The sequence below is a fragment of the Saccopteryx leptura genome, chromosome 1 (genome assembly GCF_036850995.1).
Source record: "Saccopteryx leptura isolate mSacLep1 chromosome 1, mSacLep1_pri_phased_curated, whole genome shotgun sequence".
NCBI classification, from domain to species: Eukaryota; Metazoa; Chordata; class Mammalia; order Chiroptera; family Emballonuridae; genus Saccopteryx; species Saccopteryx leptura.
The window spans coordinates 184,973,378-184,990,300 of NC_089503.1; the positions used below are offsets into that span (position 1 = coordinate 184,973,378).

At 45.9% G+C, this 16,923-nt stretch overlaps 1 protein-coding gene across 3 annotated transcripts in view; it reads right to left on the reverse strand.

Moving 5' to 3' along the window:
• Nucleotides 1–1,746: 1,746 nt before the first annotated feature.
• The window catches only part of C1H1orf198 (chromosome 1 C1orf198 homolog), a 36,956-nt gene continuing 21,779 nt past the window's right edge, over nucleotides 1,747–16,923 (reverse strand). For 2 of the 3 annotated variants that reach the window (XM_066382905.1, XM_066382886.1), the window contains exons 3-4: nucleotides 6,369–6,917; nucleotides 1,747–4,598 (exon numbers count right to left, since the gene is read on the reverse strand). In XM_066382905.1, coding sequence (XP_066239002.1) covers nucleotides 4,539–4,598; nucleotides 6,369–6,917 — 609 coding nt within the window. In that variant the 3' untranslated portion in view covers nucleotides 1,747–4,538. The remainder of the gene's footprint in view (nucleotides 4,599–6,368; nucleotides 6,918–16,923) is intronic. The other variant, XM_066382896.1, reaches the window with a different exon arrangement.

The window sequence follows — 16,923 nt, forward strand, 5'->3', positions numbered from 1 at the left end:
CTTCTACCCTCTTTAACTTGGTCTTGTCTCCATATGTAGCCCACCCTGCATGTGGTGTTGGGCTGGAATCTACATTTCTCTGTCCACACAGTGAACCTGATGGTCTGCAGTGGCACTTGGATTTTAGACTAAGTCCCCTCATATGTATGTATGGGTTTATCCCAAGTCTCCATCCTGTCTCATTGGTCCAATCGTCTACCCCTGCACCAACACCCACACCCTATGTCTATGGCTTTGTAATGTATTTCCATAATGCATTACAACCCCTTGTCCCTGGTGAACTGTTCTCCTCCATCTACAATTTAATGTCAACTTGTCAAATTTCTTTAAATATCCAACAGCAGTTTTTGTGGAAGCTGCACTAACTTTATAAAATACTTTGGGGAAAAAATGACGGTTTTATACTATTAAGTATCTCACCCAAGATGATCTCATCTTTTATGCCTTCTATTTCATTTTTATAGTTTTCTTTAGAAACGTCTTCCTGTATTTGTTGAAGTTGATTGCTGGACACTTTATACTCTTGGTTGCCGTTAGCAGTTGGTACCTTTTTATTTAAGTTTTCAGTTGGAATTACTGCTCCTGAGTTTTAAGCTGATGTTATATTCAGAATTGCTTGCTTACTCACTGCCTTAGTCTGGGTGGGGTTCCAAATTGCTGATTTCCTTGTAGGGTGCCCCTTTTTGGTAACAACACACCAGAGGGGCCATTAAGTTCATTCAATTGCAGATAAGCATGAGTAAGACTGACAAAATGACTAGAAAGCCTCATGAATACCCCACCCCACAAGAGTGCGTTCTTGCTCCCAGATTCAACATCTTCCCTCCTTGCTCCAAAGTGCTAAACACATCCAGGTATATTTTGTCTTTATGTCGACGGCTCTCTCTTGCAAAGAAACACTTTAAAAAAGATATATCAGTATGACATTCTGAGTTCCTCTCACCATGTGCAGGTGTACTGAGCCCACAGGCTTCATCCAAGTCACTGGACAGCAGTAAGCAACCACTTGTTCACCCAGAAATATTTGCTCCCCAAGATCTCAAAGGCAGCAACGCACCATTGTGCATGATAAGTCAGGAGAAGTCTGTCAACCTCAATCACTATATTCCTGATGGGTGTCTTAAAAGCACATTCAACATAGAAAAGTTCACACCTAGAAACTTTCCTCTGGCAACTTACCACCTGCACAGTAAAGAAATGGACTGACTGGACAGACTTAAATTTGTATTTCTTCCCCCCCCAAATCAGCTCTACCAGATTCAATGTGAATGCTTTTAGGACAATAAATAGTATCTATTCTCTCTAGTCAATCATTCGATGTGATAAGTATGTCACCCAAGGGCAATACTAGAGCCCTCAGGACACAGCCCACCCCTTCTGCTGGGGACCTGTATACTCGACACTGATTTCCACAAACCTTTAGGGGGACCAGGTCAGGATTGTGCAAGGTGGGATATTTTTAAAAGATTTTATTTATTGATTTTTAGAGAGAGAAACGAGAGGAGCTGGAAGCAACAACTGGTAGTAGTTGCTTCTTGTATATGCCTTGACCTGGCAAGCTCAGGGTTTCGAACCAGCAACCTTAGTACTCCAGTTCAATGCTTTATCCATTGTGCCACTAGAGGTCAGGAATGGGGTTTCATGCTGGTTTAATTAGCAAGAATCTATTTCCTCTTCTCAGTGTTTAATAACAATCATCCTAACAGGCTTCCTGGCCCCAGCAGAGGCCTAAACAGACATGTCTAGAATATTTTAAATGACTTTATTAAAGGCTATTAATATAAAACGCAACCAAGTTACAAGGACTCAGTAAGAATTTTCATTTTTGAAAACGTATCAAAGAGAGGCGCAAAGAAAGGGAAGTCATTCAGACACCCACGCAGGCGTCCCCAAACTTCGGCCTGCGGGCCGCATGCAGCCCCCTAAGGCCATTTATCCGGCCCCCTGCCGCACTTCCGGAAGGGGCACCTCTTTCATTGGTGGTCAGTGAGAGGAGCACTGTATGTGGCAGCCCTCCAGTGGTCTGAGGGACAGTGAACTGGCCCCCTGTGTAAAAAGTTTGGGGACCCCTGCTAGGGGCTGCAACCCCGCGGTTCTCAAGTGGGCATCACTTTGAGACCCAAGGGGGTGAGGGAAGGACCCCTAGGTGAAAGAACTGAGACTGGCTTCTAACTTCCTGGGAGAGATTTGCAAAATACAGTCACTCAAAGCAAGACAATGAATCCTTGAGCTGAATCCCAGATGCAGGGGCAGGGGGTGTGGGGAATACAGAAACACGCATGCTTCACAAGTGCGTATTTTTAAAATAATAAATAGAAACTCCTGGTTTCAGAAGCTCCATGCTGATATACAGTGGGGAAAAAGGAGGCAAACGTAAGAGCTTAATTTTCCCTTATTTGAATGAATATACAGAACATATAGATTCCCAGGACAGGAAAGGAGCCATCTTTGTATAGAATGTTGTGGTTACAAGGAGGACCGGAAGGTCAGGCAAGATGCTGACCATGAGCCAGCGTCCTCCAGGCTTTTGCTTCTCCCTCTCACGAGCTCCTTTACTTTTGAAAGTGGAGCAAAGCAACACGACTTTAGGATTCCCTCTAGGATTCCCCAGGAGAACTTGGAGGGGTTACCGGGCTTTAGGAGAAAGCAGAAAAGAAATTGTCTGCCAGAACAGACAGCTCACCTTGGGCTAATTGTCCCAGGACAAAGATCTTTCTTCTTTGCTGCCAACACCAAGGAGTACAAACTCATGTCTGCACGTCTCCTTGCTTTTAGGGGAGCCTGCTTTCAAGCCTGGGGTGTAAGACAGGTCACTGCCCTCATCCCAGCAGGTGGTCAGCCAGGCTGGAGGCTCGCAGCTGGTCCGAGGGGCTGACCCCTGCTGTGCTGTTCCAGATGGGATTTCTAGGCTCCTTTCCCTCACCACCATGTTAGAAAACTTTTTTCCTTTTTGTAGTTCAACTATACTTAAATGGTACAGAAAGAACCTGCATTTGAACAATAAAGACAGTCACTAAAGGAGAAAGGTCAAATCCAGTACCCCAAGGAAGCAAATGAGGTTTAGGGACATTAAGCAATTGGCAGGAACCAAACCAAACACTGGCTAAACCACAGCTTTGGTAGTAACTCTCCTAGAAAAAAAATTGCCATGTGCTTCATCTTGGGGACAAATAAAATGTTCTGGAAATCATTTCAGATTTGTTCTATAAAACAAAGAGGCATTTTTTAAAAGACACACTTTGATGCTGAGAGCAGGTGCTCACTGGCAGGACTCGCTGGGTTTAAGGCTTCAGGTGAGGAGAACACAGTGAGAGGTGACATTCAGATCACGCCTGGGTATGTCCTGCAGGTTCATGCAGCTCAGGGTCCATGGTCAGGGCACAGACACTCCAGGGTAAGGCCCACACTCCTTCCACACCATCGGGGGCATGGGCCAAGCTGCTCCCCTGAGTATCCTGGGAGCTTCCCCCAGCGGAGCAGCAGTGAACAGAGAGGTCCCACTCCAGGAGATGCCACTGACATGACCACAAAGGTCTCCAGGGAGTGCTGTTGGGTCCGTGCAGAAACTGGACTCTTCCACTTATGCTGGCGCTCAGCGCTTGGGGAGGGTCCATGGCGACGCAGGTTGACCAGTCCTTGGGATGAAGGAGCCCCTGCCAGTCTCATGCTGGAAGGCCTCACACAACTAACCAGAAAAAGCCCTGCCCGCCAGTGACACCTGCAGGTGCCCAGGATAGGGAAATACACAGGCCACGTAAGTAGTGAAGAACTTCCAGAAGGAGAACAGTACAAATCCAAGAGAAGTGGTAGCCCTACAACCGCTAAGGCTAGATACAAAATAATGAAAAGTTAATACAAAACATTTAAGCATGCAACTCTTAAACAATGATGAATCATTTGAGTAAGTATTGGGGCAGCTTGAAGACGCCCTCTGCCATGAGTCAAGTCTGTTTCCTGGAAATGATGCAAGAGTGGATGGTGGCACATGATTTAAGAAATGTGGCTTCAGTGGGGGAAGCCTTGGATGGCCCAGAGCAGGGGTGGGGGTGGCGGGGTGGAGAGCACATCCTTCCATGACCACAGCCAGCATGCAGACGTCACCACTGCTGAGGACAGCACTAACAATCACTCATCAAAGGTAACTCCACATGTTCAGAGAAAGGAGGGGATAAAGGAGAAGGAGACAGATATCACTGTTATAATTTTTGTGACATAGAGGGGGAAAATTGCGTGCGACTGGAACAGAAGTTTTATTTACAAGATTTACTGAATTCTAGTCTTTAAAAAATTCCAAACGTAAAACTTCTGTTATTAAAGCAATGAAAATAGCATATCTATCTGGTCTTACCAAAAAAGGGAAAAGTCTGGAAATCTAGACAAAGTGATATTTACCAGTTTCCAAAAGATTAAGAAAATTGTGTATAGAAACCAGGAAACAACCCAGGGAAACGCCGCCCTTTCCAGTCTCCCCCGCCACACCACTTTGCAAACACTCGGGGGCCCTTGGTGTTTTGTGGTACTTTCCCATCTAACACACTTTACCAGTTGTCCAGAAAATCAAACCCCGTCTTCAAGATGACATTGCTTGAGCTGACCTGCTGGAAAGAAAAACACCAAAGTAAGGAAAGAGAGATTTCTTTTTTAGTATTCCATAATCTAAAAATAACATCTCATTTAAAATGACCCAAATGAAATTGCCTGATTCAGTCTTGAGGCTCCCCAACCTCAATTCGCCTCAGTGCTTGGAACCAGAAAATTAAATAAAAATTCAATGCAAGTGACACTCTGTCAGGACCCTGCACCCCTTCTCTGTCCTCAGATGTGTCTGTGAGCAGCTTTTAGACCTCCCTACAGAGAAAATGAGAAAAATGTATCTTTTTCTCTTTCTGAGAGACAGGCATATTTAAACTTATTCACCATGGAATGAAAGTGCATGTTACAGATATAGTCTTTCTAATGTAACACACATCCACACACAAAATTTACAAAGTGGAGGGAATAAAAAATATGGGGAAAAGATGAAAAGCTTCTTTCAGATTATGTAGAAGGGTCTGGAGTATTTTTCTTAACCCAGGGACATTCTTCAGGTCAAGATTCTCCCACTTCAATGACAGGGGTGAGCTTGGGCTGTCTCAAGCTGCTGCAGACTTCACACACAGCCTATCAGGCTCCCACCAGGCCCCCTGTGACTAGATGCCCCTGTCCTCTGGGGCGGCACAGCAGACAGTCCCCTGGTGGCCGAGCCTTCCTGGGTAAGGACACTAACAGCCCACTCTGCATGCAGCCTGCCAACAAAAAGTGCATCTAAGCTGGCAATGGGCTTCTCAATGTCTCTGGACGCTTATCTCCAGCCCAGTTTTGCTGCCTCCAAATTTGATGCAGACCAAGCCAAAAATGAAAAAAACTAAGGAGTTCGGGTGAGTTCCCTTTCTCTGGTGGCCTGGCAGTTTCTTCAATGTGGGGGCGTGTCACTCTGGGCTTCCTGCTCAGAGGCTGTCCTTTCGGGGGACTCAGTGTGCTTTCTCTGACCCTCCCCTCCCCATACGCTGTCCCACGTCTCTTACAATCAAACCTCTCACGTGTTGTATGTCAGTGCTTCCCGTATGGGAAGACCCATGTGCAGAGGGCCAGAGAAAGATGGCCGTCAGGGGGAGAGGCATGCAAGCCTGTCTGGGAAGGGGCTGAGGGCAGAAGGTTCGAGACACAAAGAGAAGGCAGGAAAAGGAAGGGCCCAAAGTCTCAGGTTAAGATGGTGGAGAGCCTTAAGGGGGAGGATGGGCTGCAGAGTGTGCAGTCGAAGGAAGGTAGATACATCACCTACCACAGGACCCCCTTTCTTCAGGACAGCTGACCAGGTCATCTGCTGAGAGAGGCATGGAAGCACCTGGAACCCCATTCAGGGAACACCCAGAGATGACCATAGCCCAACGACAGAAAACACATACATAAAACTGGGCAAGGGATTTGAAGAGACATTTCTTCAAAGAGGAGATACAAACAGCCAATGAGCAGCAGGAGGGACCCTCAGCATCACTAGGCAACTGATTGGCATGAGAGACATGCCAATCAGATCCCATGTGAGATGGCGATCACTAGAGGGCTATTACCAAAGAAGGAAATATAGCCAGCACTGGTGAGGATATGGAGAAACCAGACCTCTGCTCATAGGAAGGGAAAATGGTGCAACCACTGAGAAAAACGGGGTGGCTGTTCCTCCAAGTTACACACAGAATTGCCATGGGATCCAGCAACTCCTCTTCTGGGAACACACCCCAAAGAACTGAAAGCAGGAACTCGAACAGATATTTGCACACCATAGCTATGAGGTGGAAACACCCATGTCCTTCCTGGAGGAAGGGGCCACCTACCTGTGCAGGCACGGGATCTGAGAACAGCTCATCCTCCGTGTCCTCTTCATCCCTGGGGCTGGCCTCCAGAGAAGGCAGCTTGGCCATGGGCTCAGAAAGAGTGACTTCCTCCAATGTGCTGGTGCAGGCCTGGGCGGGCTGGGGTCCCTCGTGGTTGACACTGGTGCTGGGAAGGACACGCGGCTCCTGGCAGAGGTGGCCGGGCCTCTCCACCCTGGCCTCCTTGTCCTTCGGGGCATGGTCTTGCCTATAACAGGCTGGCAAGACCTTTTCACCTTTTTCCATGGACTTGATCTGGCTGGGGGTCAGTGACAGGAACTCGGCCTTAGGCCCCTCCCCGCGGGACCGCTCAGCATTGATCTTCCAGAAGGATGCTTCCTCTTCCTTCCGGGCGGGGCCCAAAGCATCCAGGCTGGAGGACTTGCTGCCCTGGGAGGGCCGGAGGGCCTGCGAGCCCTGAGGCGCTTTGCACGGCTGCCTGGTCTCGCTGGTGGAGCCACTAGTTGGCTCCTGGATGGATAAGGAAGAGACGCTGAACTCCATCTGACTCTACCACCAGAGGAGAAAACAGGGAGCAACCCTTAGAATTCCCAGAACAGGTGCCAGCTTGCACAGTCCACCCACCTCTTCCCCGCAACCATAACTCTGTTTCCTTGTCCATTTCCTAGAACTTTCTTTTCTTTTTAATTTGAAGATGTATTTGGCTTTATTAAGCAATTCAGAAGTTGGACAGCTTCCCACCTAGCACCTAGAAGGGTGCTCCCCGCAGCCTCCTGCCTGTCCCAAGCTGTGACCTCCAAGACTGCCATCACATAGCTGGAACACAGCACAAGCTCTGACACCAAGGCCCCAGCACAGACCACGCTACGAATGGCTCATAGGCTCCTGGATCCCACTGCTTGGTAAGGCCTCTCTGCTCAGCGAGCAGAGCACCCACCAGAGGAGTAATTCTATGTAGGACCTCCCCAAGGAAGAGCTGATGGGTGGGTGACTACTTCCCTGGGAGGGTGACAAGCTTGACATAACACAGCACAGGGTAGGGTCCAACCCAGCCCTCCCTGGCCTCTTCCCTCCTGACCTACAACAGAAAACGAGAGAAAGAAACCAACAGAGCCAGACCTTGCCTTCCTGGACTAAAACCAAGAGAGTCCAGGGCAAGCCTGAGTGTGGCTGCAGAGGCCCGATAAGCCCCTTCACACCTGCTATAGACTGAATTGTGTCACTCAGATTCACACAATGAAGCCCCAACTCCCAAAATGATGGTGTCAGGAGGTGAGGCCTTTAGGAGGTGATCAGGTTTAAATGAGGTCACAAGGATGGCACCCCTAGGATGGGATTAGCACCCCTGTATGAAAAGGCTTGAGAAAGACGATCTTTCTCTCCACCCTAGGAGGTCACAGCAAGAAGATGACAGCCAATCCAGAAGACGGCTCTCACCAGGACCCACCACTGTTGGGGACCAAAAAGCCAACAGGGTTTTTGCAGTTTAGATTTTTGGGGAACAGAGGTGTGGGGAATTGGCTGTAAGCTGACAGTCTGCCCATCCCCCCACCTCACTTGCCTGATTAAGTTGCAAAAGGCTGTTGAGCTGTGGTGCTGGATTGTTTACACTACCCCCATGTTCCCCGGTGTTGGTCAAATAAGTTTGTAAATATGATATATATGTTTGCTTGCTTATAGTTTGCATTGTGTGGGGACAGGCTGTAAGCAGGCAGGGTCATTATAGCCTTAGGCTTAGTTTTAAGACTAAGCCTTTCCCACCTTTGACTGTTGCATGGTGGTGGGGGGGGTGCACTCTCATGAGGAATCCCATTATGCCTCAGATAAGTGACTTTGTATCAGAGACTTCCTTGTTTGTATATTGGATTAAAGGTTTTGATTTCTATAATATAAATGGGGCCGAGGAGCCCATGCTGGGGGAGAACAGAGAAAGGCCATGAAGGGGAGAGGAGAAGCAGCCAAAATGGCGAAGTGCTGAGGGAGAGGCCAGTTTGTGCAGAATTTGTGCAAAAAGAAGGAGATGGGGAACAGAGATGAATAAGGCTGGTGAGGTATAAACCTTTGATTCTAGGAAACTCGGATAAGTCAGTGGCTCTGGAAGCCCTAAATGGAAAGGGAAGTGTTTTCCCACTGTGTGTATTTCTTGCCCGCCAGGTGCAAGCTAGGATTAAAGCTAATGGCCCACCAGTTCTTGGCTCCGTTGTTTCGTTAGCGTTTGTCCGAATCCAATGCGAACCTGCATGGGCCAGGCGGCTGTGTTGGTGGCCGTGGCTACTGGCCTTACACCTGGAAAGACTGGAGGCAAGTTTCTTCTATCCTTTGTTTTGTGTGAAGTTAAGATGTTATGTATGGTGGGGGTTTTCTGCACTTGGTTAAATTCTTGGGTTGCCTTGGAAACATGATCAGAGATCTCTGATTTGCTAATGGCCTCACTTTGCCCTATAAATAAAGCAAGAAACGGATGTGGAGGGTGCTCTCTTCTTTCCATCAGCAATTGCAAAGCCCTCCTGACCTCATTCTTTATCTTTAAACCTATTTTCTTAATTCCACACTGATCACACTCAGGACCTGAAATTACTAGCTGCGCTGGCTCATGGCAAGTGGCACCTGAATAGGGACCTTAGGAAGGAAAAACTAAACTGAAGGCAGGTGATGGAACTCCCCATTTACAGGTATTGATCTACTTACGACCTATGCAACTTACGACCATTTGACTTTACGACCACAATCGCTAGCCACGACTGCTCCACGTCTGGCAGCGCAAGCATTGCCCAGCTGGGCATACGACAGTGCGGACCAGCTTCCAGCTGCACTACCATCTCCGTGTGCACCATTTCAACTGTTATCCCAGACTCGATACAATAATGAAAGAAAATTATGATAAAATATGGCTAAAAGATTTTTATAACATCACTTCACAGTACTGTACATATAGCCTACTCAACTTACGACTAAATCATGTTACGACCGGTCTGTTGGAACCAATCGTGGTCGTAAGTCGAGCACTAGCTGTACTTACTAAGTGCACATAGTAAGTAAAATTTTTGAGTAGAGTTTTGGGGAAGAGTATAATTGGGAGTAATAAATTAATGGGACAGTTAGGGTCAAAAGTGAGGGCCCTTTTTCTTTTTGTACAAATGTTTTTATTTGAGGAGAAGATGTTGTTTGATCAGAGTGAGGTAGAAACAGAGAAATGTAAATATGAGAAGACCTTGGAGTCTGAGGGTGACTCGGGAGATAATGAAAATGTCTGGCCATGGCCGCCTTAACCTTTGTGCCTCTGCTGCCCTCTGCTCTTTCTTAGGCTTACTGGGTTGCTCCCAGGGTCTTTGTCTCAGACCTTTGGAGTTTCCCACTCCAGTAAGCTTTAGATCAGGCTCAAAATATAGGGGAAATAATGAATGGCTTTGCCTGTTTTCCTGTTGTAGAAAGGCGGGACAATCAAGGGAATGTACTGCAAGAGCATGAACCTCTACCTTTTAAAACTCTGAAAGAGCTTAAACTTGCCTGTGCTTACTATGGGGCCTACTGCCCCTTTTACACTTGGTTTATTAGATAGTATTAGTGCAAAGGCTCTTCCCCCAAATGACTGGAAGGCTATTGCTCATGCTTGTCTCTCCAGGGGTGATCATTTGTTATGGAAATCAGACTTTTATGAAAACGCAGCTGAGCAGGATGAGAGAAACCGGCAAGAGGAGGTTGCTGTTACTGCTGATATGTTAACTGGAGAAGAACAATATGCCCCTATGGTGGCTCAATTAGAGTATTAACTAATTACTTATCAAATGATTAACCAGATAGCCACACAAGCATGGAAATGCCTGCCTACTGGGGCCAAAATGGAGGAACTGCACAAAATTAGGCAAGGTGCTGATGAGCCATTTTAGGAATTTGTTTCACGGCTGATTCAGGCAGTTGAAAGAATAGTGGTAGACAAAGAAGCAGGAAGGATTTTAGTAAAACAGTATATGAAAATGCTAATTCTGTTTGCCAGGCTGCACTTCAGCCTCACTGCAAAAAGGGAGATACAAAGGACTATATCAGAATATGCGCTGATATTGGGACTTCATACATGCAAGGTCTTGCTATTGCCACAGTGCTTCAGAGGAGGCTTCCAGGACACTACTTTGACAAATGGCAGAACAAACGAAAGAAAGAAGGTCAGGGAAATATTTCTGCCTGTGGATCTTGTTTCCAGTGCGGGGGTTTGGTACATTTTGCTAGAAATTGCCCTGTTCCCCTGGGATGTCAGTCTCAGCCTCTCCTTCAAGGGCAGCCAGCCCTTAAAGCTCAGGATTTCTGCCCATGCTGCATTAGAGGGAAACATTGGACGAATGATTGTAAATCTAAGTACACTGCCGAAGGGCATGTGATTCAGGGAAACAGACATTGGAGCCTTCCCCAAACCCATCAACTTAGTTTGCAGCTCAGCTAAAATTGAGGTAGAGAAATTTCAGCATTATCAACCTGAACTGCCAGTTGCAGCAGCTATTGGAATTTGAGAATGGATAGGAGACTCAGGTGTTAGGAAAGTTGTAAATTTTCCTGTTGTCGTCTAATTTTATTTAATATTTTAGCTACAATCCTCTGAACTATCATTTTGTTTCTTTCCTATTCTTTGCCTGGAAATTAAGGCAGGAGATGCCTGTTGGATATGACTATACAGAATTTTCATGCGGCCGCCCAAGATTTTTCTCAAGAAAGTTTGATTAGTCTGATCTGTCATTTAGTCTCTCTCAGAAAATGCCCTAAGATCAGGCAGGCGTCTTTCTAATCTGGCTGTGCCCTGAAATCCCGGCTTTCTCTCTGGTTTGTCTAATTCTTGTTTCTGTTTACTCTTTGTCTAATGTTGTCTAAAATGTGTCGTTTTTAAGGCCTGAATTAAGTTCTTGCATGCAAAAATTAGAAATACCAGCTCTAATATTGAAAAAATAAAATGATTTCATCCCTACATTTTATTTTAATTGGAACTTGTAAGGCGCATTTATTTAAATTTAAATAGAATGGAATGTGGATCCTAAAGACTTGCTAATTTGGTTGACCTAATGCATCTGTTATTGCTAAGCAACACTGGTTATTCAAAAAGCAGCTACTGCAAGCTGTCAGGCTTGGGGCAGGGTGGATTTGCCTAACAAAAGTGTAAGTTTTTTTTTACAATGAGAAGATAAAAAAGGCCATACTGGATTTTTTCAGCCTTAATGTGCTCTCTAAATTGTCTGTTAGTTAATGGGGTTGAAAAGTTTTGAAAAATATGGGAATGTTACTTGGAAAAGCATTTACTGTATTTTGTCAGACTTTTAGAATTAACCTGAGGACAAGTATTTCCTTACAATCCTCAGGGTCAAGGCATTAGAAAGCACATCCAGCAAATGCATAAATGTCAATTATAAAAAATAATAAAGGGGGAGTCATATCTTGGAACTGCAAATCTTATCATGCTTTTTACTTTAAAAAAATTTTTGAGCCTGACCAGGCGGTGGCGCAGTGGATGGAGCGTCAGACTGGGATGTGGAAGGACCCAGGTTCGAGGCCCCGGGGTTGCTAGCTTGAGTGCAGGCTCATCTGGCTTGAGCAAGAAGCTCACCAGCTTGAACCCAGGGTCGCTGACTCGAGCAGGGGGTTACTCAGTCTGCTGAAGGCCCACGGTCAAGGCACATATGAGAAAGCAATCAATGAACAACTAAGGTGTCACAACGAAAAACTGATGATTGATGCTTCTCATCTTTCTCCGTTCCTGTCTGTCTGTCCCTATCTATCCCTCTATCTGACTCTCTGTCCCTGTAAAAAAAAAAAAAAAAATTGAATACTGATGTACAGGGCCATTCAGCAGCCAAGAGACTCTGGAATCCTACAAGGAAAGCCTTCCCTGAAGTGTGACAGAGGGACCCGCTCACAGGAATCTGGCAAGGGCCAGACCCTGTTCTCCTATGGGGTGGAGGATATGTATGTGTTTTTCCTAGGTCTCCTGTGGCTCCTCGGTGGGTTCCTTAACATTTAGTGAGACACCATGAGCCATGATAAGAGACTCTATGCCCTCATCCCTTTCTCTGTCAAACCTGTTCCATCTATCAAATCCTCTTAGCACACTCCAAACCTCTTTCTCCTGCAAACTCCTACCCTCCTTCATTTGATCCAGCTGATAACACTGTCCTGTCTTTTTCCAATCAGCTCCAGATATATGGAAAAGTTTATATAGGCAGAGGAGGATCCTCAAACCCCTCAATGAGATCTCCTGAGCATGGCTTTTAAGATCTATAATGACCGAAACAGGAAAAGGCAGGCAGAGCCCAAAGAGATCAGGCAAAATACCAGCTCTTGGCATACGCCCTTAAAGGCTCCAATGTGCCTGACCTGTGGTGGCGCAGTGGATAAAGCGTTGACCTGGAAATGCTGAGGTTGCCGATTCGAAACCCTGGGCTTGCCTGGTCAAGGCACATATGGGAGTTGATGCTTCCAGCTCCTCCCCCCTTCTCTCTCTCTGTCTCCCTCTTCTCTCTCTCTCTCTCTCCTCTCTAAAAAATAAAAAAAATTAAAAAAAATTAAAGGCTCCAATGCCCCGAAGGGGCCTCACAGAATTCCATCAAGGCCCTGCTTCAAGAGTGGAAAGGAAAGTCATTGGGCTAAAGCCTGCCTGGCTTCTCGGCCCCCGCCAGGGCCATGCCCTTACTGTGGGAAAAAGGTACACTGGAAGGTAAGCTGCCCCCTCACTCCTCCAAGGGAGGGTTCAGTCTCTTTCAGCCCTACCTCAGCCACCTCTGACCTAACCTTGCCCAGCCTGCTGGGACTTACCACTGAAGTCTGAAGGTGCCCAGGACCATCGGCCCCATCTCACGTCACCGTGGATGAGCCTAGGGTAACCATCCAAGTAGCACGTAAACCGATTTCATTTCTTATAGACAACAAGGGCCACTTACTCTGCCTTGCCTGAATATTCAGGTTCTGCCCATCCCTCAAAGATCTCTGTTGTGGGTGTTGATGGTCTTATTTTCCTCCCCATCTGCCATGTATCCACTGCCTTATTTAATACATAGTGTCTCCTTTACACACTTTTTTATCCTCCTGCCTCAATGCCCCATGCCTGTTTTAGGCTGGGACCTACTCCCCAAATTTAGAGCCTCTCTTTCTCTCTCCTTTTTGCCTACTTGTCTTATGAATTTACCTCTACCACCCAGCATGGTGTATCCCAAGGTTCTCCTCACCACCCCACAGCTGCAAAGCTCCAGGGAAAGGCCTCCTGGTTTCATCTCTCCAAGTTAAAGAAAACAGAAGCTCCATCTCCATACATGCTGCAGATGACCCTTCCAGTCTACCTGAATCATTGCCAGAAATCCAGTATTGACATTGAGCTTGAGAGAAAACCTTAATGTGCTAGAAGTAGTGGTTACTGGGACCTGGACACTAGCTGGAGAGTGTGGAAATGTGACAACAGTTCCAGTGCCATGCAGACTTTTCCTCAATGTGTGTGACTCCTGCTCCTTGGGAAAGTTCTCAGACTGAAGTGGGTTGTGTTGCATTTATAGATAATGTGGAGCGGTGATGGTGTCAACATGGACTTGGTGAAATTACATTAACATGTTAAGGACATTCAAAACTGCAAAAATTTTATTTTAGATCCTGCTGTATTAGCTAAGAATTTGCTTGATAATCTAAAAGGGTTTAATCCCTTTGTTGTAGTAAGACACTTGTTTTGGTATCTGTTAGCACTAGCTATTTAAATTTTGTGTTTATTTTCTATTTTTCCAGTCTGCCTCCAAATCAGAACCTGGGAAATCAGATGAGTATGAATCACAACACACGAATTGAAGTTAAAAAACAGAAAAGGGGATATCTTGGGGACCAAAAAGCCAACAGGGTTTTTGCAGTTTAGATTTTTGGAGGATAGAGGTGTGGGGAAGTGGCTAGAAGCTGACAGTCTGCCCATTCCCCCTACCTCACTGGCCTGATTAGGTTGCAAAAGGCTGTTAAGCTGTGGTGCTGGATTGTTTACACTACCCCTCATGTTCCCCGGAAAGACTGGAGGCAAGTTTCTTCTATACTTTGTTTTGTGTGAAGTTAAGATGTTATGTATGGTGGAAATTTTCTGCACTTGGTAAAATTACTGGGTTGCCTTGGAAATGTGATCAGAGATCTCTGATTTGATAACGGCCTCACTTTGCCCTATAAATAAAGCAAGAAACGGGCGTGGAGGGTGCTCTCTTCTTGCCATCAGCAATTGCAAAGCCCTCCTGACCTCATCCTTTATCTGTAAGCCTATTTTCTTAATTCCATACCGTTCCCACTCAGGACCTGGAATTACTAGCTGCGCTGGTTTGCAGCACACCACACTGGCACCCCACTCTCAGTCTTCCAGCCTCTGGAACTGCTAGAAATAAATGTCTGCTGTTTAAGCCACCCAGTCTATGGTATTTGTCACAGCAGCCGAAGCTGACCAAGATAGCACTTCACTCCAGAGATGGTCCCACTTTCCTGCCCTGAGACGTTCCCAGTTGTCACTCCTCCACTGGTCTCACCCTGTTCCTGTTCCCATCAACCAGAACACCACTATGCACCCAAGATCACAGACCCCCTGAAGGCAGGCAGGGCCTGGCACCTAGCACAGCCCACACCCGCATCTGAGAGCCCCAGAAATGCTTTCTGCAATTAATGCTGCCAACACAGTGATCTCTAAAAATGATAGTGCTGAACTGTTCCGACCAACAAATCATTAGATGGAAACCTAACTCTTCAGATGGGAACACACAGAGGATGTCATCTTCCACACGCTGCAGGACGAGCAACCTGCCATCTCAGTCACTCTGAAACCAATCTTGACAAGTCCTCTCTTCCTTCCTCATCACTCAGCTCCCCTCTTCTGTATTTTTAAAAATAAAAGCAATTAAACTACAATATAGAAAGTTTTGGAATTAGGAAAAAAAAAACATTGATACTCCTTCACATTCCCCATAATCAGTACTCCTTTATGTATTTTGTGTAGTATTTTTCATATACGTATTTTATGAGGTGGCTGTTCTGTGGTGCACATAATTTTGGGTACTGTTTTCTCACTTAACATAAGCATTGTCCATGGTCATTATAACCATATATTTTACTGGGTGCAAGATGTTTCATTGAGTAACTGTTCCACCATCTACTAAACACATTTTTTTTGTTTTGTTTTTTTTTACTGATTTTTAGAGAGAGGAGAGGAAGAAAGAGAAAGAAAGAGAGAGAAGCTTAAAGCATCAACTCATAGTAGTTGCTTCCTGTATGTGCCTTGACCAGGCAAGCCCAGGATTTTGAACCAGTGACCTCAGCATTCCAGGTTGACGCTTTAGCCCACTGCGCCAGCACAGGTCAGGCTAAACCACTTTCATATTAGCAGACAGTTTGCCTCTTCTTATCTCTGTTGTTATAATTAAGGTCACCACGAATGTCTCCAAGCACAGAGTTCTGCTCCACTTGGAGTTAATCCCTTCAGATAGATTTCCAGAAGTAAAACATCAAAATACAAAAGGGTTCTTTTAATGATTCTAGATGCACACCAACCACCATATTTGTTTGCCAGGAGCTGGCCCCATTTCTAATGCCACCAGCTACACAGCAGAAGTAACATCAGTCCCTGCTCCCCTGTTATTTCTCAGTATAACAATGTAAAACTGTCTGTTAACTTATATATGAAACATAGTTCTTACCATTTTAATGACTAGTCCTTCACTTAATAAATAGTTGACTCAGGCCTTTTACTTTTTACAAACAGCCCTCTCCCAGGCCTCTCCCCAGTAGGCATGGACGTGTTTAAGAGCAGGATGAAAACATTGCTTTTCCTGTAGAAACTGCAGACCCTGAACCTAGAAAGACATATGTGCTCAGTTTGAAGCTTCCAAAAGCCCAGATTCTGATCACCAAAGGTCTTCCCTCAAGGCCCAGAAGATGAGATGCTGAGACCACAAAGAACTCATGTTTGAATCATGAGCACAGGCCACTTTCAAACTCAATGTTGTAAGAAATAAAACTCAAGAAAGGGACATTGAAGCTCGGGCCCAGCCAGGAGCTGGGGTTCAGGACAAATGTAGATTACCGAGAGTCTCCAACGCAGCTGGCACTTTCTGTTGTTGGGTTTTGTTTTTGGAATGTTCCTTCTACAAATGAGAAAATGGAGGTTTGGAGCAAGCCCATCAAGAGTCAAGCAGCTGAGATTTCAACCTGGATCAAGTGAGTTCAAGGCCTGAAGCCATGCTGGGCACTATGGCAGGGCACCACAGCTGGGATAGAAAGCCAAGGGCCGCCGGGAATCACGTCCATCCCAGTAAACGGCAGAAAGCCTCCTGTGTAGCAGGCTCCTATGTATCTATGTCAAGGATCTAATCTGATTTTTAAAGGTCTGTTTCTGAGTAAACCATTTGCACTTGGCATATTTCCAAATTCCACAACAGAATAGATACTGTGGGCACAGAGATGATGGTTTCCTTAAATAAGCAAATTGCTTAAAAAAAGAAAGAAAAAAACCTCAGAAGTGGGGCCCAAGACTCAAGAGGACAAAAAGAACTTCAATCTGGCAAGTGCAGTGTAAGGAAGG